Source organism: Struthio camelus, chromosome 8, assembly GCF_040807025.1.
Source record: "Struthio camelus isolate bStrCam1 chromosome 8, bStrCam1.hap1, whole genome shotgun sequence".
NCBI classification, from domain to species: domain Eukaryota; kingdom Metazoa; phylum Chordata; class Aves; order Struthioniformes; family Struthionidae; genus Struthio; species Struthio camelus.
The window spans coordinates 35965237-35990034 of NC_090949.1; the positions used below are offsets into that span (position 1 = coordinate 35965237).

The window sequence follows — 24798 nt, forward strand, 5'->3', positions numbered from 1 at the left end:
GCTCCATTGTTAGGATTTACTGCCTCGCCATAAGGTACGCTTGGGATTGTGGAGAAAAACAGGGAAAACACCAGTTTGTGAACTCTGAGGTGACCTCCTGCCTGTCTGAGGCCAAGGCATGGTTTATCCGCGTTCAAACTTGCTCGGCAATGGGTGAGCTTAAAGCCTACTTTGACATTTTTCTTGTTGTTCCCCTTTGCGTCCTAATGTTTGCTGGCCAGGGGGAGGCGGTTATCGTTGGGGTATAACGTACATGTAAACAGCGCACAGTTGCAACTCCTTATTAACGCTGGCAGCGTATTTCCAGTTCCATATTTTTGCTCAATCTTCTCCCATACTAGACACTCGGTAAACCCACGAGCAGCGTTTGGAAAGCTGCCTGCAGGGTCTGTTGAACATCTTTACAGATTTCTCATGGATAGTTGCAGAATCACAGAACAGTTTAGGCTGAAAGGTAGGTCGTCAGGTCCGACCCTTTCTCAAAGCGGGGTCTGCTTGGACGTTAGATCCAGCCTTGGCACTAGGTCAGGTTGCCTAGGATGAACGGTTTGCGTCCTACAGAATTTAAGGCAGTAAAATAAATTTGCCAAGCAATAATACTTGAGGTGTAGAGTATTTCTTGAACGCTTAGTACCTTGAAATAAACCTTCTGGACATGTCCCAGGTTTCTGTGCAAGTCCGCATGTCACGGGTTGGCTTTAATCATGCAGTGTTTTCTCTTGACAACGGATTAGAGCACGAGAAGGCTTCTTCTTGGAGATTAAAGGGTACTTGCTCTTGTGCTCTTTATTCAGCTATTCGCTGGCTGCTGACAAAAGGTGCTTTTTCTGAATGCAGAACAGCAAACCATCTCCTCTGTGTTGGTAGGACGCTGTAAATTCCAGGTGACTTACAGCTAAGCTTAGTTGAAATGTTGCACTCAGATAAAAAGTCTACTTTTTTATTAAAAGCAAAGTGTTTGTAGGAAACTATAAATGACGAGTTTTTTTCTGTTTGTCCTTAAAAGTATGTTGTTTTGGTTTTAAATTTTAGGGAAAGACTGAAAAAATTTGCAGAAGGATTTCCATCATTAAAGTTTCTATGTGGGAAGAAAAATATTCCCTGACCTGCTGTGATTGTACCACGCGCTCACCCAGCGATCAGCGTTAGCACTCGTCTGTAGTTCTCATTCCCTGAGACTATTCAGGGCTACAGTTTATATAGCGAGGCATTTGCAAGCGCACGTATGTTTGCATCAGCGAGTGCGTTTTATCCACTTCATATGTGCACCTTTGAGGATGAATTTCTGTGGGTATATTTACTTAATACGTAGTTGAAAACTTTGCTTCTGCCATAGCTGCCTTCTGAGCGCTGGCGCCATGGTTTCCTAAGGGAGATGTGCTGCGGCGCTCGCGCCAAGCTGATCACGGGACAGCGATTGCGGTTAGAGATAACTGGCAATCTCTTTAATTAAAAGGCTCGATGGGGAGCAAAGGGCGCGCTGCCAGTCGGCATAACGACTGTTGCAGCTGAGAAATTGTAAATGCATGCTTTGCCACAAACAGCATGCGCCCGCCCACCCCTCTGCTTTCAGGTACGGTTTTTATCTCCTGATGATTTAAATTATTTGTGTTCACAGAGGATGTGGCCTTTTTTTTTTTTCCCGTAATTGTAATGTGGTTTTCATTCTGCTGTTCTCATTGTGCCTAGGGATTTTTAGCCTTTTGCAGCAGGCCACGAGGATGGTTGCTGTAGTTTATAATGCCCTGTCAGGCCTGGGACCATAAATAACCCATGGTGGAGCAGCGATTGCATGCACTTCCCCAGGAGCTGCCGGCTACTTTTGCACCGGGCATAAGCCTATTGCACGGCTTCAGGCATTCGAATGATTCTTATTTTCAAGTTATTTTAGAAAATTGCAAATGGGCGATGTTTTAAATGAGTTGTTACTGTTGTTTAAGTTGATTTAGTGTTTAGACTTTTGCGTCTGTGCGTTAAAGGGCCTGCAAATTAAAACCAGTTAAAGTCAGGAATGTGTACGCGCTGCAGCTTGGCAGCAGGGCTGGAATCCTGAGTTCGTGGCTCTGAGAGCACTTGCCCTCCTTCAAATGTTTCTCATAAGACTGAGGGTGGTGATTTACACCTCTGGAGATATTCAACTGTTACCCAAGAATGTTGTCTGGCTCTCGCATAAAGCAAGCATTGGTGGGCCCAACTTAAAAAAATAAATAAATAAAAAGCCTGTGTGATTTCACTGGGACATCAGCATTAAGTTTAGAAAAGAATTCATTATTTAACATTTTCTCGGCACTCCATGAATGCATTTCGGATTCATGAGCTGCTAACTGAGAGGGGAGAGGAGCCCTTGAAGGAGCCGCTCTTCCTCCAGTTCCCAAAAGCGTCGCAGTCCCAGGAAAACCAAATCTGGCCGCTCCCAGACGCGGCGCTCAGCCTCTGCTCGCCGATGCCTCCGTGGGCAGACAGCGCCCGTGGCGGCTCAGAGCCCTGCAAGGGCCGCGTCTCTTCCCAGATCATCCTCGCGCAGTGCTCGGCGTAGCGGGGTCAGGTCGCTCCCGGACACGACTGTGTCGCAGCAGTAGCAACCACGCGCCGTGGTTTTGCACTGATTCACAGAGAGGAGAGAAGACATTTGGAAACAGCTGGGATTTTATTTCTCTGCGTATTTTTTTTATATAAAACAGGGCGTGGAGCTATTAAGCTCTCAAGGGCGTGTTTTGGCCCAGATGCAAAAAGACGATGCGGGGTGGAGGAAGTGGAGGAGGAGAGGGAAATCCTGCGCCGCCCATCAAAAAAGGTGGGATTGTGAATGTGCGCTCTGGAATAGCCGCTGGGAAGAAGAAATGGTGTCTTAACTTGCGAATCTCTGGTACGTTTCTCAGGGTGGGCTTTTTTTTTTTTCCCCCTGCATTATGATATTTAAGTTCTTAAAATAGAAACTATGAAACCGAAGTGTTTTGGTTCTGATTTTTATAGCTGCCTCGCAGGCCAGCGCCGTGGGCCGGAGCTGCTTGCGCAGCAGCCCGCGCTCTCCCGGCCTCCCATGCGAGGTATCGCGTCCCGAGATGGGGTACGAGTTGCCTGTGGCCGCTCACGTGCCTGGAAGGCTGGGGGCAAGCGTGGAGAGCGGAGGCGGCGATTCAGGTCCGGCGTGGCGAGGATGGCTCCAGTTTTAATCAGCGTGGCATTTCCTCTTCCTGCAGGCCAGGGGAGCTCCTGTGTTTTTCTTTAAGTATTACGAGAGAGAGTTGAATGGAATCGTATTGTTTTGAAGGGAACCGTAGTGGAGCCCGTCTGCATACCTTGTCTTCAAAGAGTGTGCGCAACGCTCTGACTAATAGTTTTTGAAAAATTAAAGAATGACAGGGAGCGCCTTTGATAGAGGTGATGGGGCTCCTGTTAAACTGCTTTAACAAGGCACGTAGAGGAGACCCCGGGTTTTATATCAAAGGTCAGGGAGGTATCGTGATGATGTTTTAAAGTATTGTTTAACTTTCAGGGCTAGTTTAATCTTTTGAGGTTATGTTTTATTTCAAAGGATGACTGTTATTCTTAACTTCATTCTTTGTTTCATATGCATCTATTTTAGAAAGCTGTAAAATTACATACATTTTTTTTCCTTACCAGATTTTTTTCCCACTGCCAGGAACTTTGATGGGATTTGGTGCTCATAGGGCCATTTTGCAGCTTTGCTGTTTTGTGTAGGAACACAGCTTTGCAAGGGTTGTCCCCGGCATCTTTAATCCGCCAGGCGGGCTGAAGCCAGTACACGGGAAGGCCTGGAGCCAGGGCTCTGCAAATCAGATATCCAAGTGGCTGATCGATAGATCTTCCATATGCCAGAGTATAAGCTCAGTTGAGTACAACACAGGATGTTTGGACTGTGTGGAGGCCAAAGGAAAACCTTATTCTCACAGAAGTCAGTGCAAGATTGCCGTTGATTTGACTGAAGCCAGTAAACTTTACTGCAGCATGCCAGGACTGGAAGTTTAGGCCCTGGTCATGTCATCAGATTTACTTCTGCGGCATTGTAATGAAACGTAGTCCTTTAAGATGTGTTGAGTGGCTCTTACAGAATATGCATCTTCGATGGGAAAGTGTATTGGAAAGACTGTTTGTTATCATCTGTCCTTATATAATGAAGTTGCATATTGTACCTGAAAGAGGAAAGCAAAAAAACCCTAGAACCCAAGATTCCGGTTGAAACCACTAGTTTTACACACCACTATAAACTCGTATTCAAAGACCTGCTTACATTATTTGCAGTTGTTGCATAAACATGTTGCACAACAGCTATGCTGTTAGCAAAATACATAAACACATACTTACAATATTTCTCAGTGCAGATCATACCGCAGGGTCTGGAAACACCTTCTCTGGGGCTTTGCTGGATGTCCTATCCAGCCTGTTCATGACTCAGAAGGGACAAGAGGGACAACTAGGCCTGCAAATCCGTGGCACGCTTGCATATCGAACGCACACGCCAGGACTTCTTGGACAGGCAGCGTTACTAGGGTGGCAGATTTCCTTCCCCAGCATCAAAATAAAAATCTTGGCTTTTTAATTCCTCTGCTGTTGTTGTGCCCCTGTCCAGGCCTTCTCACACATTTCCCCTCTTGCATTCACCCTATTCTTTCTAGTATTTGTCTTGATTTTCTCGTTAGCCAGGCCCTAAATGTCACTTGTGCCCACCATATAAGTTAGTGTTTCTTGACTGAGATTTTTCACCTTGCCCAAGGTCTCTCTCTCCTTTTGAGAGAAGCTTTTTATATCTCACAGCTGGGATTCCTGAGAGCCCACCTGGCCTGACGGCTGGGGTGAGTCAGCAGGGGAGTGCGGGCTGGCAGGGTTGCTTACAAGGACTGTTTTGGGTAGAAGTATTACTTCATTGCAGAGTGCTTACCTGTGGATTTTTGGCTGCTTCCCAGCCTGCCTTTTTACTAGGGTAGGTTTTATGGGTAAAATATTGTCCCAGGTAAATGGGAGTTTTGTGCCTGACTCCTCTAAGGTAGGATTCTGTGCTCTCTGTTTTGGAACATATGAAGAACATGGAGGGGGAAGGCAGAGGGAGCCTTGAGGATGCCACCCAACAGGTCGTTGGCTACAAATCATCAGGGTAGTGAAGCACGGATAAGGCAAACAAAATCCTAGGGCATATCAAGTAAGTGGTATTAGTAGTGGAGTTAAGGAAGTTTCAGTGTAATTGTAAAAGGCTGTGGAAAGGGCCTGTCTGCAGTTCTTTGCACAACTCTGGTTTCTGACTCCTGAGTTCATCCCTGAGATGGATAGTCGACTTTGTGAGCAGGGATCTGCAAATATGATTTGTTCAGTTAAGCCGAGCGATGACTACAGCGAATTTTACCACTCTGTATGAATAAAGTGTTTATCCTCATAAACGCTGGGAAGGGAGGGGAGTATAACTGAGGTAGAGATTAATGTGGATGCAAAATTAAATTTGTCTAAACTGGCCATCAGTAAATTTAAGCTGATGTTTTCAAAGTGGAAAAGCAGTGAGACACTGCAGTAGCTTTCCGGCAGGAGCGGTTTGGACAAGAAACTTAATTAGTTTCAAGATGGTACTCGCTCAGTCCATAAGAAAGGGTACAGCGTGACTACAATGAAAGAAGGCTGAACTCGATCACCCTAACTGTCACGCTAAGTCTTCGCGGAACCTGAATCCTCCAGACCTCCCCTCCTGGAGGTCAGCCTACAGCCGGCACCTGTGGCGCTGCCCAGCGTCCCCCCTGGCCGTGGTGCTCCTCAAGGAAAGGACATTTCATGGAGCTGCTTCACTGCTGTGTTTTCGCTCTTTACTCCTTTTTATAATCCTTGCTCTTTCAAGCTAGCAGCTTCCCGTCAGATGGCTTGCCAATAGCAATTGTGATCTTAATATTTCATGCCAGGTTCATCTTGCTGTCCTTGCAAGATAAATGAGGCTTGTGAATGTTCCAGAGAGTGCCTCTTTCCTTTTATAAGGCCACAGTTAATTGCAATTAAACAGTCAACCTTTGTAAAATTATTATTATTACTACGCTATTAATGTGCTATAGCTTTTGGAGTGGCTAACAAATGTAAACCAAATACAAATGTAGCCCTTTACTTACTGTTTTTTTAAATATATTTTAATCACCTGTTTGCCTTGGCAAAAACATACATTTTAGATATTGAAATCAGTGTGAAAATAAGCTAGTAACTTTGCTTTAAATGCAATCTGACATCTGTTCCTTTCTTCTTTTCTGTTCAGCTTCCTTCATTATGTTTTTCCACAGGCCTCTTTGTTCCTGAATATGTTAATTCCTGCCGTTGTTTATACTGCATATCTAAATTGTGGATTCCAGGGAGTTCTTTACATTTTAAAGTTGCTCTTGTTATCCTAAAGCCCATTACACGTGTAGGAGCTGAGCTTGCTGGAGTAGCTCGCAGAGCGAGGTACCAGCCCCTCTGAGCTTCCAGCCTGGGGAAGTTTGTGTTGTGCAGGCGATGCGACGGGGCTGACCACCTGAATGCGCTTCACAGCTTTTACTGGAGAACGCTCACCATGAGCGCATGTTCTCAAGCTCAGCTGGGCTTTAGCTTCCTCTGCAGGCACATCTGCCTTCAGCATCCGTTATCGCTGCCGTACGGAGCCAGGCTCTAGATAGAAGATCTTGGAAATGGGAAATCCTAATTTTGGGGGGTTAGCATCCTGCAGTCGCTGTCTTTAGTGCACAGAGCATGAGCACAAGCAGGCCGCAGGAGGTGGATCTCCGTGGATTACCCTGCGGGTTACATGATCTTGTTCTCCTGCATGTGATACAAATGGTGAGATGGTGTAATGTTCCCTAATAAAGGTAGATGCTGTGTAATCCTGCCTAATGAATCATGGGCACAGCTCTTTACTGAAGCATCTCCTTGGAGCAGAGGGAAGTTGTTATTATTTTAAAAGTGGGGGTAGTCTCTCACCATTGAGCAAGAGGGCTCCCAAGATACTTAGGTTCTTCCTGCTTTAGCACCCCATTTGAAACCAATTGGGTGATGCCACTTTGTTCCCAAGTGGGTTACAGTATCCCACTCAATAGTTCCTATTTATAGTCCCCTAAATCTCCCCCCTCTGGAAGTAAGCGTTACATGGGAAGGAAAGGCTAGAAACAGCGTGAAGCCTGCAGGCCCTGCCATCCCCCTTGTGTGGCTGGGGGGCTGGAGGTGGCAGGGGACCCGCAGTGCAGAACGAGCAGACTGCAGAGAGAGGGTTTCAGTGCCTCTCATGACTGGTTCCTCATGCTTCACAACTACACATTTTTTCTTTCAAAATTTAATAGAAGAAAAACCGTATTTTGACTAAGGAATGTAATTCCCTCTGCCCCAAAAGAGATATTTATTCAAAAGCTGGAGCAGGTCCAGTTCAAATGTTGAACACTGAGCCAGTACAGAGACATATAGCACATGTTCATCACCATGCAGGTGCGAGGGGAAAGGGAGTTGAGGCTTGAGCCAGTTTGAAATATTACTTTTACCTACATGTTTGACACTTCCTAGCCCTTTTATAAGGAGTGATGGAAATCTACGTTTTTCCTCCTTTAATAAAATGAACTTCTTGCTCGTTAAAGGTCCTAGATTGACAACCACAGAGACTGAAGTCTTCTGTTTACCCATAGAATAAGCGATGGGGAGGCTGCCCTACAGGCTGCCTTCAGGTGCCGCCGGGGCCAGCGATCCTCAGCCCTGACCCGGTGAGACATTCACGTGTTCCCACTGCAGCTCCAGCGCTGGGCACCAGCCTCGCTGCATGGGACTGGGCTGCTCAGGGTCATTCTGGTGGTGCTGTTGGTCCTTTAAGAAATTTTTTTGGAACTGAACAGACCACCCCACACGCTACCTCCGAAGTGTGGTCAGCGGGCAGAATAACCTCGTCGTCATCTCGTTCACTTTGTACGCTTGAGCTGAACAACTCTTTGATGAACCTCAGGTGAAAATTCAGACCTTGCCATGAAAAATAAGTAGCAGGAAAAGATGACTAACTGAATACATACACTGAGAAAACCTCAAAAGATTCCTAGTTTTCCTCTCCTAGTCTTAATCACTAGCGTATTTGTCCGTCACGATTAGAGGGCGTCTGAGAGGTGTTTGTGTGTTGCAGGACAATAATAAAAAGTTGCTTTGCGTTAAGAGAGCTCTGATCTGCATATCCCAGAAAAAGGGAGGGAAAGAGGTGATGGTTAGGTATAAAAATTCTATGCGCTTCTTTCAGTTTATGATTAGTGGTATTCAGACAATTTATCTTTGGAAAAATATGGCACATAATCTAATCGGTCCTCCTCAAAAATGATTTTTCATGATTGACTAAGTTCCAAGAAGAAAAGTATACAAACGCTCCAATTCGACAAATGACTTGAGAATATAAATTTGTGCATAACAGTAGTACTACTGACCTCAGAAATGTAACTTTCCAGTTCCTGTTGATGTAGACAACATTATCATTACCATGCTGTCCTGTCACCCTTTTTTTCATATTATCACTTCTATGCAGAAATAAAAATCAGTGAACTTACTTTTGATGAAACTGATGACAGTGAGAACTTAGCATGTTAAATAGCAGACGCTTTGAACTTAGATAAAAAAGTTACTCTACTGTAATGCTAGAATTGATTAATGTAGTGGGTTTACAACAAATAGTAGAAACACTAGGTGCTTTTCTAATTGGAGAAAGGACAGAAAATAGAGGGGAGGGGAAAGATTGTCACCCACCTTTTGGAAACTTGCCCCCACTGCAGTGCTGATCTCTTTTGAGCACAGTCGTTCGGATGATCTCAGTGGGATGTGATCCTACTATATTCCTAGTAAGGAGAAGACTTGACAGTTAAATCAGATCTTTACATTATCATCAAAGACAACATTTACTGGAGGAGAAGAACTAAGGGTGATGAGTTCTTGTGATCTGCTGCAGTTAGGTCAGCTTTATGGATGTAACCCCCACTGGAAATGCTGTTGGTGAAAAGGGGTTGTGCCAAAGGGACCTACCTTGAAGGACGAGAATCCTCTGGACAGCCTGATGCTTCTTTCTAGATTTCCCTGTAGAAAAAGGTCAAATAGGATAATATACTTCTATGAAAAGGGAAATATGTTTTAGTTAAAAACATCAGAGTGGGACAGGGGAGAGGTAGAAAATGGCAATATATGAAGATGGTTTCCTACTAAGCGATTTTGGGAGAAAAAAATTGTGACTCCCCTGAGATGCAGAAAGGAGAAGATCTCTTTGAGGGGAAAAGGTAAGGACAAAATGAGCCTCTTGAAAGTAGTAGGATACATGTTAATATGTGTGCTCATAAATGACCCCTACCCTGAAGAAGGCCTAGTCTTCTCTTTGGAAGATGCCCCACTTGGAGCAGGCTACCATTTAGTTTTCTGTGGCCCTGTGTAATAGGGGTAATGTCCCTTAGCTTCTCTCACCTTGGCTGTAGCCTGTAACTCTTCGAGGGTGCTTCTTTTTATTTGCATTGCACCAATGCTTATCAATATGGATCTGGGTTTTTCTTTGATCCTGTAGTTACTGTCAAACTATAGATAATAAGTAACATAATGACGTACATCCTCACTAGGGCGATTGCAGTCTGGTTCCACTGAAGTCAATGTGAGTCTTGATCTTATTTTAAAATAAAAGAAAAACCTGTGCTTCTGTCATTTTAATTGGGGAGTTTCTTTAGTATCAAGATTTGGTGCATGCTGTGAAAGTGTGGTTTAAGAAGCCTGCAAAGCTATGCTTAACTTGGAAAATGTATATTCAGAAAGCCTAACTCCGGCTTTTAATGATGGAGCACAATACTTGTGCAATGGGGTAGTAATTTTCAAATTAAAGTTTCCAGACATGATTTCTGTGTCAGACTTCACCAGTACTAACATTAAGCAACCTTACGTATGCATCTATTTTTTATATCATCTAGATATGTAGTGTTATTAACATAATTTTTAATTTGCATGTCAGAGCGGATGAAACCTATTTGGATAGTACCCCTAAGAAGCTGCTGAGATGGTGAATTTTAGGTGGGTGACTGTGTGTGGAAGAGAAGAAGCAACTAAATGTAAGAGAGGGTAAAGCACTTCAAGGTTATTACAGATCCATGTGGTGAAAATTCACTTTTCTGGGCAGTTTTAAGAAGATAGTGATGTGGTTTCACCCCTTCATGTCTCTTACCACACATCATCTAGCGTGGGGAACAGTACAGAGGAATTTGGGAAGGAGTTAGCATGAGTTTTAACTCTTCTGAATTTGGCACGTTAGTGCAAATGATCTTCATATTATACTCTTAACTTGGCTTTTATTGAAATAGTTTCAGTTCATTTTGGCTTGAAGACATGCGCTATACACCTTTAAGAGACCTTTTAGTGATTACATGGGAAAAATTTATTTTTCTTTGTCTTGGTTTAGTAACGTTCTCTTTCAGTACAATTTATTCATTACGGGTGCGTTTTTGTTGAAGCTCTGAAGGAATGATGTTGTCATTTCTTTTCCGTGACACCTAGTTATTTTTTTTCTGTGTGTTACATTTGGAGTATAAATAGTAATTTGCGCAGATCCACAAGTCTCTTAAATTCTTCTGCATCAAAACATTTGCCATAGAAACTATTCGTGCTGCAGATTAAGAGGGAGGAAGGGGAGGAGTTTCTTTTAATTAGAGTAGACCTGAAGCCATAGTGATTTCTGAAATCATTCAGATCTCTAGAATCCGCATATTTTGTCAAATAGAGCCCTGGAAGGCTATTTTAATGCCTTTGCGGAGTCCCTACAGGCTTGGAAACAGCTGCTTGCAGCACCAGAGGTAGCATTCAGCTGTATGTGGTATTGGACGGTACCGGTGCTATTCTCAAATAAGGAAAGGGCCAACGAACAGGGTTTGTACGAAATGATATTATTATGTAATCAATAAATCCTATTAAGTTTGCATTATGCTGAGGGCTGCCTAAGCCACTTAAGTCCCAATTAAACTCATTTATGAACAGGGAGGAAAGGGTATCCTTCCGTGTGGGACAAATTTAGTTCTCAGTGTACTAGTAACGTTTTGTATTTATGTGATGACACATATAGGTGGAACTGAAATAACGCTAATAAAGTCTGTAGGTACACGTTGGATGGCCAGTGATGGGGCAATCCAGAGGCTTTTACGTCAGACTTTGTTTAACGTTGCCAGCAGACTTCCTTTCAATCTCAGCGATTAAGTTACTTTATCTGTCTTCCCTTACTATTCACATTAATTTAATAAGCTATAAAATTTAGCATTAGTAAGTGACATGGTATTAAAAGTGGTCAAAAGAGGCAAGAAAGTAAACTAGAAATTATGAAACTGTGATCAACTATTTCTTAATATTTGTACAAAAGTAGAGCAGCTATTATTTCTTACTCGCACACATAATTTTATAGTAGCTAAGGAGTAAACTTTGTATTATCCTTTACCTTCCCAGGCCACAGTTTGATTAAATAGAGATAAGCATCTAAAATTCTACACTCTGCTATGAAATTCTTTACAGAAAACATGCATTTTAAATAACGTTTCCACAGTGAGGTCCAGTTGCTTATTGTTATTTATTTGAGAATATGTAGTTCAGAATCAGATGTTCAGCTTCAACTAACTGGAGCTGCTTTCCTAATTCTCTGTGCAGTACATTGGTAATTTTATGCTTTTTGAGATATTATCTGCAAAAGCTAACAATTAATGAAAGTATTTATAATAGATACCGTTAGGTATCCCTTATGGTATTAGATACCATAGGTACCATTGCTTGTGAGTTTTAGATTTTTAGCTTTTAGCCTCTCAGCTCTGTTGTCTGTGTGGCATTTTGAATTTCTTTTTTTTCCTCAAAGAAATGTGTTTAGCGCATATTATCTCCTCTCGATATTTGTCTCCTGAAGTCCTCCCTTTGCCTTGTAAACATACGCTTGCACATGCTGTAGTACCTGCAAATGTGAACCTATTGACCAGATTTATATTTACAAAAAGTTTAATATGCTTGGGGTGTTAGCAGGGATCATTTTGCAGGGAGTGGGTAGTAACTCGACCTTTAGTTTCAGCAGCAGCATAAGCTTAGCATGCTGAAGAAGAGAAAATGAGCATCCTTCAGGCTGATTCTTTGTTGTGCATCCTTAAAGAGCAAGATTTGGTGTTAGCGATTCATACTGTGCAGGAAAGTATCCTTTAAAATAAGTATGCCTAATAGCACAGTAGGCCTGGAGTCCTTTGATTTAGTTTAAAATCTAAGTCATTGATCCTTTTCTCTTTAGGCACCAAGGGAGTTCAATGAGCGCAAGATCAGTGCCTCAGTCAGCGGTTCACGTTCGGTACCCAGTTATGTGAGCATGGTACAGGGGTACAGGGGCGTAGATAGGTATGTGAATCTTGAAAAAGTTTTCTGCGTTGTCATTCCACCAATTTATACAGCAGTGCAAAAAGTCTATTTTGTGCGTTTTCCAAACAGGCAAATATTGCTTGCTATGGGCGAGTGAGTATTCTGCAAAGTAGTTGGGTTCTTCTGAGTGCGGGTCTAATGGTTTACACGTTGCGCAAGCTGCTATCCTGCCGATTACTAATTGTCCTCTAGGTCAACAGACTGATTTCTCAAGAGAGTATACCAGGATATACTAAAGAAAATTGATAGCAGTATTTAGCCTTTATAGCAGTCCGCTAATTCTTACATACCGAAGGGATTTTTTTTTTCTCATACTTGTCTAGTAACGTTATTCAGGTTTATTTCCTAATTTTAACTCCATTTTTATGCGTTACCAGTGAATAGCTTCCTTCTAAATGTGGATTTTGAAGTTCTTGAGCCTTCCTGCCCTTCTTCAAGTTTGTTTGGCTGTTTTTTTTTAAGAGAACAATTCATCAGGATGTTGCTGTCATAGTGAGCTCACTTGAATTTTACTTAGGAGTAAATGTGTACTATAGAATACTGAACAGGCTGATTCTTCATCCTTTTCATATTGACTTATTGCTGTTCTGATTATGTTTAGCACTTAATTTTAAGATGTCAGCTGCTCTAGTATGGCGAAGAATTTAAGCATCCGCTTAAGTCTTTATGGAATCTATGATTGGAAATTGTTTGTTGTTAAACTTCCAAAGGCCCTTAGGCAGCTTTTATAGATCATGTGGAACACACACAAAAAAGAAAAGCACAAAGTCAACACTCTAAATAAGTATATATGGCAAAGGAATGGCCACCTTTAGAACAACAAGACCCCCAAAACTTTTTTGCTTAAAAAAGATATAATAAAGACATAATAAAAAAAATTAAAGAAACACAGAGAGAGTAAACGAGAACTTTTAGAAACAGATATACTGTAGTGCATAATGTGTATTTCTATGATGCTTGTAAATCACATAAGGGCCCTGCGTGTTAAAAGCGCTGGAGGAAGTGACCAAAGGAAAGGGCTGGAGCTGGGAGTCGTTCCCGTTCCCTGCGACGCTGCCGTTCACTCCGGATTGCTTCTGCAGCCTGTGGCTTTCTGCTGTTGGGGCCAAGTCTGACCTTGTTCTCTTGAGAAGGTGCAGAAATTATTTCCTTCTTTTTCTTCACTCCTTTGGGGTTTTCCTTGAGCAAGAGTAGTCAGAAGTTCTTGGTATTCAGCTCATTATCATTTAATGAAAAGATGCCAAGATGCTGGAAACCGCGAGCACCCATCCAATATTAGACAATGCAAAGAACTATAAAATGGAATATTTGTCTTTTTCGTTTACTCATAAGCTAGTTGCTACCTACTCCTCTGCTCATGTATGAATCACTTTCTTAATTTATTAAACAGGCTCTCTGTCTTGTTTTAGCAGGGGTGCAAGGAGCTTAGAAATCTTTGCACGCGCCCAGCACACAAATGTGTGCTGGGAAAGTGTTTGGGTACATTTTGCCTTAGAGTGACCTTTCAAAGAATTTCACACACGCTCTGGGCACTTGCTTTCTTTCCGTGGGTTTACCCTTAAGTGCAAAGCCATATGTTTTAGGTAAGGTTAAGCAATCAACAGGCTATATGCTTAACCCTTAGGTACCATATCTGGGACTAGACATTTTTATTACATTGCTTCATTCTATGTATGACTCTACTACCAAGTGAGAATTTAAAAGGCTGATCCGAGTGCTTCTTGAATAGTATTGTTTTTAACTCGTTGACTAATATTTATTCCAGATGTAGGAAGTGATTTATTTATTTATTTAATATAGTTCGTAACTGAGAATCAATACCCGATTCTGGAAGGTGGGCCTCCCGTGGGGACTAAATACATCTGAGCCTGTTGAAGTAAATGGCAAGTGAAAGTGCTTGTGATGGGGGATTAGGGCCTCACTTCCCAGGACAGATGCTCTCCAGCTTTTATTTACCAGAGCTGTCTTAGAGGTTACTCTATATTCTGCCACCTGCTAGCATTTAAGGAGCTGTATACTGCCATTAAGAAACTGTGTCTATACTTCCCCATTGCACCTGTGATAAGGAAGCGTCAGAGTCGAGCACATGAGATGTGACATTACTGAGAGCTTCCCCAAACCTCCCAACTACTCAGCTGGGCAGATCCAAGTTTTTTGCAGTTACACCTTATAGTGCACAGAAAAGACTGGTCTTATCCCCACGTGGTGGTTGGTGTCACCACCTAAATTTAGGTAGCAGTATGCTTCATGCCCTGGTAATACTCAGATGGAGACTATTTGTAATAAAAGGTGCAAAACTCTAAATAGTAGCTTTTTGTTGTGAATATGAAATTCATCTCCTCCTGCCTCTGAAGGAAAAGTGCCTTCTCTGTACCTACTAGTAGTATTATGATAATAAAAATACTGTAAAGCAGTGGCATAAGCTGATTAATGGCAGGGCTTACCGCAACCGACACTTGGGGTTACATTTTTGAAAGACACCTCTGAAATTGAGACTCTAATGTTACTTTACAGCCTTTTCCATGCTTTGAAATTCCTCTAGCAATAAAGAATGTTATTTTTCCTCTTTATCAGAGTTTAAGGGTATTTCAGCAATTAAACTTAGCTAGTGTACTTCAGCCAAAAATCATGCTTGCAAATAACTTCCTTGACCTGATAAATAGCAGTTCTTCCTATATTAGCAACAGAGTAAATATTGCTTTGTTTGGGGTTGTGTCAAAAGAAAATTTTGAAAGCAGATGGGGAAAATACAGAATATTGCTTGGGACAATTTTTAATATATAACGTCTAATTGGATGGTGCATATAAGCTGCTGTAGTTCTGTTAAGGTTAATGGAACATCCCAGTGTATGGCTGCTGAGGATCTGTCTTGTACTTCCAAATACGCCCTGGAAGATGCACTCCACTAAGTGTCTGTTTTCAAACTAACTGCTTATCCTAGACTTGCAGATGTTGTAGATGTAGGAAGTACAAATAGCTGTTGTTCGTAATCAGAAAAGGGAAGGCTGGAAGATGCTAGCAGGAGTTACCCACCATCTCCCGGCGTCGGCCTGTGCGTGGGTGTCCTCCCACTGGAGCCGATTCTCCCTGCCTCAGCACAGCAAATGCCGACCATGCTCACGAGATCCAGCGGTGCTATCACTACTCTTGTACGTGAAAGGTAGAGACTTTTGTGAGATTTTGTGCCACCAGTTTTTTTTACATGTACTTCAATAACATCAAATTACATGAAAAGCCAAGGAGACTTCTCCATATTAGGTCAGAAGCTCATCTGGATTTGTTTTGTCCCAGCTAATGAATGGGTTTCTTCTTGTAGGGAATTTTTTCACAAGTGATGCTGAACTCCTGTCAGATTTCTCATTTTAGGGTCTCTTTCCAAGGATTTGTAAGTGTTACATGTGTGGAAAAAGCAGAAATTCTTTCATATGAGAGGTTTGATTGTCCTTTTTTTTTTTTTTTGGTTAAGATTTCTAAAGTACCAAAAAATGAATGTGTTCCTAAGAAGTTTGACGTTTTCCAGGCAATTAGCTCACTACGTGGACTAGTGCCTTTTGACTAATTTGAACAGAGGAAACAATATGAGACTCCATTCCTCTTTGCTTTTTTGGGAACTCACATGGCATTCCTGCTTTTCAGCAAACATTTAACGAGGATTCGTGACTCTTGGGAGTCGCACGCATGCACGACAGCCAAATAGTCTGTGGATTTAAGACTCCCTAAATACTCATTGGCACAATAGACTGTAACTACTCCAATGTTGTGAAACCCGAAGGTCAAAAATTGCCTTTATAAAAGTCCCTGAATAGAGGTTTACACTTCAGGGTTTTTAAAGTCTATTGGGTAAATACTACCTGTTCGGAAAGGTCTCCTAGTACAGCTGGGCCCGGCAGAAAGAGCTGCCCTGGGTGAGGATCCACTGCCGTTGCCCGACCCCAGGGCTCGGCTGCCAGGAGCAACTATCGCCTTGTGCTCCTCTCTCCTCTTCAGAGCCTGCTCAGCTGCCTCTCATCCTTTTTTTTTTTTTCATCCCTATTTTTGTGTGCAGAAGATCTGGTCAAGTGTCTGAGAGCCACAACTGAGATCTGTGTGGGGTAGGAAATCCTTTTTCCCCATATCCAAATAAGACAAGGGCATGGCTGATGTGCACATCTATGTCTAACAGCTGTTGATGGGAAGAATATTTCTTTCCTCCACGAGCAGGTTCGGGGTTGCACTTGCTTAATCACAATTTACAATCGAAAGAGACACGAAAGACTGGGCTGCTTTGAGCTCCACAAACCCACTGTAGCACTGGAAGAGGAAACTGGATTTCTCCACGGCTCCCCTGCATTATTTGCAGAATTACAAAGGTCAGTTCCAGTTCCAGCGTCACCTTTTCAAGTCCATTATTTTCAGGTTATGTCCTTGGCTGTAGCTGTGCCTCCTCCTGGGTAGCAATAGATTTACTGGGCAGGGCTGAAGGATGAAATCAAGGTCAGGATCTTCAGCGTTGGGTGAGGTGCGTGAAGCACAGTTACAGCGCATTACGGGGGAATTAACGAGACAGTTTTAGTCCTGAGTAGAAATTCTCTGGCTTTTTGAGTTTCTTGGAGTCCTGCAGCAATGCACTATATTTAAATGTGAATTCAGTACACAATATCAGCATATGCCTGCTATCCTAGTACTTAGCTATAAAACCTTTTATGATCTCATTTAAAAGGCTTCATTTTATATGCAGTTCCTACAAGCCCCTAAACTGTCTTTAAAAAGCTATTCTTAATTATTGCTTTTAATAACCATGTCATCCATGTAAACTCTATAGGTTAAAACCTAACCTTGCTGAGGAACTTCTGCAAGGCCAGGATTTCACTCTCTGTTTAAGCATATATTCCCACAGTGTTTTTAAAGGCGAGTGGCCAAGTGAGCTTTCCCCGAGTGATAACTTCTACAACTGCATGGTAGGTGGTGGGGTTGTGTTTTGGAAAGTAACTGTTGAGTCTAGTCCAGAGCTGTTAGTAAATCAGCGTCCCTTTGGGTGACTGATGACGCATCTGAAATAAGTGCGGTTGTCTTAATTCAGTGTCTTCGTTAAACAGCTCCCGTGAGCACAGGGCGTTGAACAGGCTACCTTTCTGAGAGGGGCTGGAAAGTAGGCTACCTTGCGTCTCGCTGCCTGCACCACCCGGGTACCTGATGAGGATATTAATGGAGTAGCGCTTAAGAAAGCTAAACTGCTGCAACTTGTGCTTTTAATGTTTCAGGGACAAAACTTTGCCGTTTTTTCTCAAGGCTGTGAACGCTTTCCCAGAATCAAACTTTAAAAAAAAAAAAAAGAATAGTTATCTGGAAAAGAATATATATGTATAGCTTCACTCAGTAACCCCACTGCATATATGAAAGTTTTTGTTTCTGCTTTAACAGAACTCCAGTAGAATGAATCACGACTTCTACTTCGGCGGTTCAGGTCCAGCCGAGTTTTTAATGGGTGGATTTTTATATCCACTGATCTAGTTGGTGATACAACATCAAATAGAAAGACGTCACATGTAATGCTTCAGGTGTAGATTGTAAGTAGTTGGCACTGAGCCACTAAAGAGAAAGTTTTACCATATTGTCCATGTATTAAACAATTTTTTCTTGTGATTTTTTAAAATATTATTATTATGTTTTCCGGTGCCCGCTGAAGTTAGAGATTTTCCGCGGTCCTGTCATCACCCCACTTTGGGTAGGTAGGCCTCCGCCGAGCGCTCAATAAACAAGCTGTCAGGGCTGTTTGGATAAGAGCTCGGGAAGGGACAATAATAAACCGAAAGTACAAGGCGGCTTGAAAAGCCGAGTTATCTCAGGCTGTTTATTTTTAATGAGCTTCCACAAGCAGAAGGTACTTTATTGTCTGTGATACAAATAAATATTACGAAGTGTGCGGGTCTTTAGCCACCGCGGAGCCTCAGAAGTTGGGTAATTTAGCAAAGCCTCTGATACATACTCCTTCACAAGGTCCCGTCTGGTGCAGAAGAAAATGGCTTGTGCGCTCTTCCATTTAGAAGACAGATAAAGAGCGTAATTCCCTGTGGCTGCTTCAGAAAGTGCAGGTAAATTCAGTGTTGTGCAGACGTAAAAGGGGACGTGGAATGAGGAGCGTATGGGACGGGGGCGATCTGTAAAGTCTGCAGCTGCCCTTTTTAAAAATGAAGTGAAGTCCACCCTTAACTAAAAGGTTGTCAGGTCAGTTTTTTCTCCTGAGCAGGAGACGCGTGCTGTCCCCGTGGCCCCGGGCAGAAATGGCAGGGAACGCGTTTGGCGGACGCGGCCCAGGCGAACGTTGCACGAAAAGCCTGGAGCTGAATATTCTTCTGGGGCTGAAGTTTATGTTCCCTGTCAAAATCAGCTTAGTTTATAAAAAAAAATTCCCATTTGTTGCCTTCTGTTTCCAAAATATTTTTGTTATTGTTGTTTTGCTACACAAAGACCGCCCATGAAGACGAGTGGCCTTTCCCAGCGTTCAGAATAACCGTTTTCTTATCGCTAGGTAAAGTTGCTTCTCTCCATTCCCATTTGTTTCTCTACAGTTTCTCAGCCGTTGCTAGAAAGGATGCTGTAGCGTGATACAGCTACAATGACAAATCAGTCGCAGAGCTTGGAGCTGAAGTTTGGGTCTGAATTTGGATCAATCAGTTTCTTTATTTGAGCAAAGTGCAGCACTGAGAATTGGCAAATAGATTTTTTGAGAAGTAAGACGTTTCCATGTGGAACAAATTGAAAATGAACATTTAAAGATCTGTTAAAACAAAACCTTGGAAGAAGACTGACTTTGAGTCAAAAAAGTTTTCTTGAAAAACATCAAAGCATCTCACTTGTTGCTGACTGTTCTACTTTTTTCAGTTGTATTCAGGAACACTTTGAAATGAAAAGTCATATTTTAACCAGGAGGTCTGGGTTGATCTTTTCTTTTCCCTCCCACGAGCATACATCTATGGAGAGCTGTTAATCATTCTTCCCTACCCAAATTGTAAAATAGTGAAAATACTGCTCACATTCAGACTTTCTATTTAGATACTGAACTTTATGGAGGGGAGGGACTGCTGCAGACAACCGGTCGTACATGACAGGCAACCCTGATGTAAGAGATATTCTGCTGTAGATAACATGTAAGTAATTAGTGCCGTTCCCTTTGGGGGTGGCAGCTGGCTGACATGATCTGACAAAGATTTTTAGCTTTGTTTAATGAAGGCAGTGCAAACAGTGCAAGATGTGGTCTTTTCCGATTCATTGCCTGTGCAGCCTTATGCTGGGAATGAATTAGTAACTTTTGTGGATTACTTTTCTAAGTCTTCAGTAGCAAGATAGTATCTAGCCTGTCTCACTGCTTCACTTCTGAGAGGTAGCTGGGATATCTGAGAGGGTTTTGAGGGGTTTTCCCCCTTCTTATAAACCCATCTGGTCCCTTGGTGACCTGTCCTGCAAGTGTTGGTCTTTAGAGCTGGCTTGGAGTCCTGTCTAGACTCCCAGAAAGTTCCTTCCTCCCCAGCTTGGATGTTTGTAGATTTTTTAGAACTTTTGTCTATGAAAAAATGTCTTCTGCCGGTGCCAGCTAAGCTTGTCTGAAAGCTACCTTATTGCATCAGAGAGGTACAGAACTGGCTTTGGATGCCAAGTGCTTTTGAAATCCATGTGGTGGCCCTAAACTGGTTTTTTTCCTCATTTCATAATGTCCATCCTGAATGACTTTTCTTTGCAAACAGAAATAAAATGCACAATATCAAGGCAACCTCTTATATTTGGATTGTGTGTCCAATTTAGTAATATTTCAAACACGCACCGCATTTTAATGTATGTACTTCTGTTTACTGTGCGTGGCAATACCTTATGTATTATCTCTCAGTCATTCCTCGTATTGCTAACATTTGTTCACGTAGCCAGAAGACTTTTTTTTCTCATTTTTTATAATAACAGGAAAATGCAGCAGCAGGTGTGGTATTTTCTTTTATAATTGGCTACTGTTGGTTTTCCTTTTAATGTCTTTAACATGTGTAAGCAGTCATTATTTCCTTGGGGTTAATGTTACTAGTGTTTATACTAGATTTATGTTTTATGTCTTAGTTTCAAAGATCCTCAAAATTATGAATACATTTCTTTCAACCAAGTTTTCATTCCTAGGGAATGCTGTGCTTAGTGGAGCTGATCTACAGAATAACACACATTGTTACAGTGCCTATCTTCTTTAAAAGAGACTTTGTTAACAAGCTTGGCAGGTTTTACACACTGAGGAAAAAAAAAAACCAAGGGGACTTGAGTTACAGCTTTTTATGAGACTGATGCACAGATTCCCCGGAGGCTCTGGTGTACTCCTGGGCTGTGCAGAAATCTTTTTGGTAACTGGTATTCGATGGGCAGTTGCTGAAGATAGTTCTGCTCTCTCTCTTTAAAAAATAAGAAAAAGAAATGAAAATGTCATGCACTTTTCCTGACCCTTCAAACTGACTGATACTTGAAACTGGCAAAAATTGCATCTCATAAATCTCAGAAGAGAGTAAAATGTCTTCTCTCCCCCCTTCTTCTCCCCAGCCCCAAACTTGTCACGGGTCCAAGAACAACATTACCCGAGTCGAACGCATGCAGCAGGTTAGAGGAGAGCGGACCTGCAAGCCAAGAGCACGTGCAAGGCTCATCGGAGATTAGTGTCAGTTCTGGTTTCATGTGCAAAAGTCCAAACGGCAGCAAAGACATTGGGTCTTATCTCTGTTAATGTAGGAGGATCTGTGATTCTGTGACCACTTTTGTCCTTAAATTACTTGGGGATTGGAGTGAGTAACAGATAGGTAGTGGGGTTGTCTTTTTGCAGAAATGCGGTGGGTGCTCCTTGCCTGGCTGAGACCAAATGGACGAGGAAGGAGGTCACCTGGAGCGAACAGGAGCAGGGATCCCTCAGGAGCGTTTCATACCTGAGCTATTTCCCCTTCCTGGAAATGTAATACTGGCTTGGGAATAAAACCTCACTTTTTCTTTATTTTATTCTTTCACTTAAATCAGTTTTGTTTTCCCCGGCTTATTTCTTAACTTTCCTCCAGCTTCTCATTCACTCAGGTTTCCCCAGCAGCAAAAACTGACTTTTCATTGAGTCGCTGAGGTCAGAATAAAAGTAAGGCTGCATTTTATTTTGGTAGATGAATCAGTAATTGGAGAATTATGTAGAAGTATCTAAATCTTGCCAACGCTCTTCACTTGCATATTCATGCAAGTTTATTAGCTTGAGAAAAGCATTTCTCATCGGGAACAATGGCCCAGGCAGGGCCAACAGCTTACACGCCAAATGCGACATAAGCTTTGCTAGAGGGAAAATATAGAAGGGAGAAATCGAAACAGTCTCCTAAACATAGGCCTCCTGCTGCACCTCGGCGGCAGGGCAGCCACACGCGTCGGTGTGCTTTTCCACCGGTGCAAATGGTAGGATTTTGATAGAAATTGGTCAAACATGTGGATAGGGAGGGTGGGGGGAACTTGGAGGAGTGAAGTTTTATAGGCCAATATGTTGGGGCAATAGTTACCCTGAATATATGAAGTTCCCATTTTTAACTCCCCTATTGCCAGTTACCCTTTTCCCTGATGAAACCTAGTAGACCCTCTTCTCATCTCTCTGCTGGAAAAAGTGTGCAGGGTCATATTCTATTTTACAGCAAAAAAAAAAGCCCCCCAGTCCTCCGAGTCCTTGTGAGCAGGCAAGCTGGGCTGTGGGTTTATACCTGCTTAAGAAGCTCCATTCAGTGCTGAAGGATATATGAAAAAAGTGAGCGTGACAAAAACACCAACTATCGGTAAAAGGGAGAAGAAAGCGTAGAATAAATACCTATAATTAAGGATAAATCATTCAGACCTTTTTTGGCAAAACAGAACTATTTAAATGGGTGTATATCCATCTTGAAACTTTTAAAGATTAAACTTTTTTTAAAAAGGTTTATTTATTTATTTATTTAACCTTTGTAACAAGGTCATACAGGTTCTGTAGCCTGACTCCAAGTGTCAGCCCTATCTTCTTTAAAATAATCATGGTACTAGGGCATGTGTTTAGTTAAAGCAGTTGACTTTGTCTTGCCCTTGGATAAAACAGAGAGCTTCTTTCTCTTTCTTTAAGAGAAAGAGGGTTTTGGTGACTAGAAATAGCAGGGCCTATAATGTATCTCTGGTTGTCCGTCCGTCTGCTGTAAGTTGGAGCCCGGGAGTTAAACTTTTCCGTGGGTATATGGCATGCATTTTCCTTAGGACAGTTCTGGGCATCTCTTCTGACGGGGCACCAGAGAGGTAAAAGGAGGGGTCCGGGCTTGACCTTGGTTTCCATGGAAGGAGAAGTTGGCCTCCTGTTTTACTGCCGAAACTCAATTTGATGCTTCAGCTTGTCGCCTGCTGGCTGCGAAAGGCCGAGGCGCGCGGCTGCCAGCTGCTGCGTCGGGATGGGCGCTGGGTAACCCGCTCGCCGCGCTTTGCCAAGCCGGTACCGCCGGCTCAGCAAACCGCCCAGGGCTGGGGCTGGTGGGATGGGGATATGTGGGGCGAGGTTAACACTTTTCCTCGTGAACAAGTAGCAGAAATCCGTTGTGGGGAGCAAGTGCCTGTCGAGAGGAGCTCCCCGCTTTGCGCAGCGCCTGTGACCAAGCAGCCGGCCGTGCTGACGTCCTGACTACTCCTACAGGGTGCCGGAGAACAAAGCGACAGCAGAAGTATCATGTTGCTCATTGACCTGCCTATTACACTTGTCTTGTTACTGTTATCGGTGTAAGCATAATAAAGTGATGCCTAGAAGTTAGAAGTCAGAGAAAAATTTAGGTGGGAAGGAGCCTCTGGAGGTCAGCTAACCTTCTAGCTCAAGTGCTGCGCTACAGCTAAAAGACATCCCATCACTCCTCGTGCGAACACCTCCGTCGCGTGACCTGGGCGATTTACTGAATTTTCCTGTGTCTCTTGTACATCTGCAAAATCGATGCTAACACTTCATTCTTCTTTTTTTTTTTGTCCTGTCTATTAGGCTACAAGCCTGTGAGATGAGAACTGTCTCTTGGCATGTTGAGGGCTTCAGTGAGGCTCCCTGGGTATTTCTCTGACAGCAGTGATGGAAATGACTGCGAGACAGAGCCCACGAGACAGTGCTGGGCAAATACTTCTGAGATGGAAATATCCTCATTTTTAGCAACATAAAAGAGAAACGCCTTAACTGCATAGCTTCTAATTGATCCAAGCTGATCTAGCTATGGACATCTAAATCTTTTCATTTTATGTTTTAACCTGGTAGGTCTATGAAGTTGCATCACTTTAGAAATTGGAAGGAGTGTTAATCCTTCTCAGCTCCCTCTTAATTTTCTAAGGAAAACGAGTTATAAGCTAGCCTGTAGGAAAGGAAGGGATGCAGTCAACTTCAGATTATTAGGAATACAATAGCATGAACCTGGTTTTGCTTTATATAGGCAACTGCTAATTGGATGTCAGAGGCTGCTAACTTTATAGTCTTGTAAAACTGCAGTGACCGAAGCTGACACTTGTCTAAAGTCTCCAGGAAGAAAAGAAAGTTTTCCCGTCACTACGGAAAAGGTTAAAGAAGAAAATTGAAGGAAAAGTTGTGTTTTGGTGCCTGTGTTTTGCTTCAGTAATCCACAGTTGTATAATTCAAACAAGATTTCAGGCTTCCTCACAGTGTTTACAGAATAGTTGTGTTTGTAAATGCTCATATTGGAAATAGTGAAGCAAAGTTTAAAATGGCCTAGATTTTAATATGCATATGGCCACGGCCCCTTTCTGGGTACCATTCCCCCTGATATTTTCAAAGATCCATCCAGCTGGAGTGACTTTCCTGCGAGCTCACAGCAGCAGGGTACAGACATCCGTACCATCTCCTATATTCGTTTGGTGCGCAGAAATGGAGTAATTGCTTGCATCTGCCAAAACCAGAATGTGCTGCATCTTAAGAGCAAACCAAAAATATTTACTCTAGATGTTTTGCAGAAGAAGATAGTTGTGTGTGTGTATTTTTAGCACCTGTCCTGCTCTTTAGTTGAATCCTTCCACCAACCATCGTTCCCAGGAGAAGGCCCAGTGGAAGTATCACTGGCAAATGTTATTCCCCACCCTGCCTCGTGTCCAGCAGACAAAGCCAGGGTCGGTGTCAGTACTTTGTACCAGCAGAGGTGAGGAGAGCGCCTGTTGTTTTAAATACAAGCAACTCGGGTTTTCTGCTTTTTTTTTTGATTGCATAAATAACAGCAACGCCAGTGAAATGATCTTTATAGTTTTTATTAATCAAATTCCTCTGAGAGGAAAATGCATAATTTCCTTAACTTTTAAGATGTGTTAAGAGCATATAAATCTGTGTACTGGGCCTTGAGGAACTGCTCTCCTGGACTTTTGCAGTAGTAAAAGCAGTAAAACACACTAAGTGGTTAGTATACTTTTGTTTTACTCAGC

At 42.6% G+C, this 24798-nt stretch overlaps 1 protein-coding gene across 2 annotated transcripts in view; it reads left to right on the forward strand.

Moving 5' to 3' along the window:
• The window catches only part of ROR1 (receptor tyrosine kinase like orphan receptor 1), a 171531-nt gene that overhangs the window by 49691 nt on the left and 97042 nt on the right, over positions 1-24798 (forward strand). The window contains exon 1 of one of the 2 annotated variants that reach the window (XM_068953426.1): positions 2508-2866. The exons of the other annotated variant lie outside the window; for it this stretch is intronic. Coding sequence (XP_068809527.1) covers positions 2737-2866 — 130 coding nt within the window. The 5' untranslated portion in view covers positions 2508-2736. Of the gene's footprint in view, positions 1-2507; positions 2867-24798 lie in introns of those variants that run through there. 2 annotated transcript variants of the gene reach the window in all.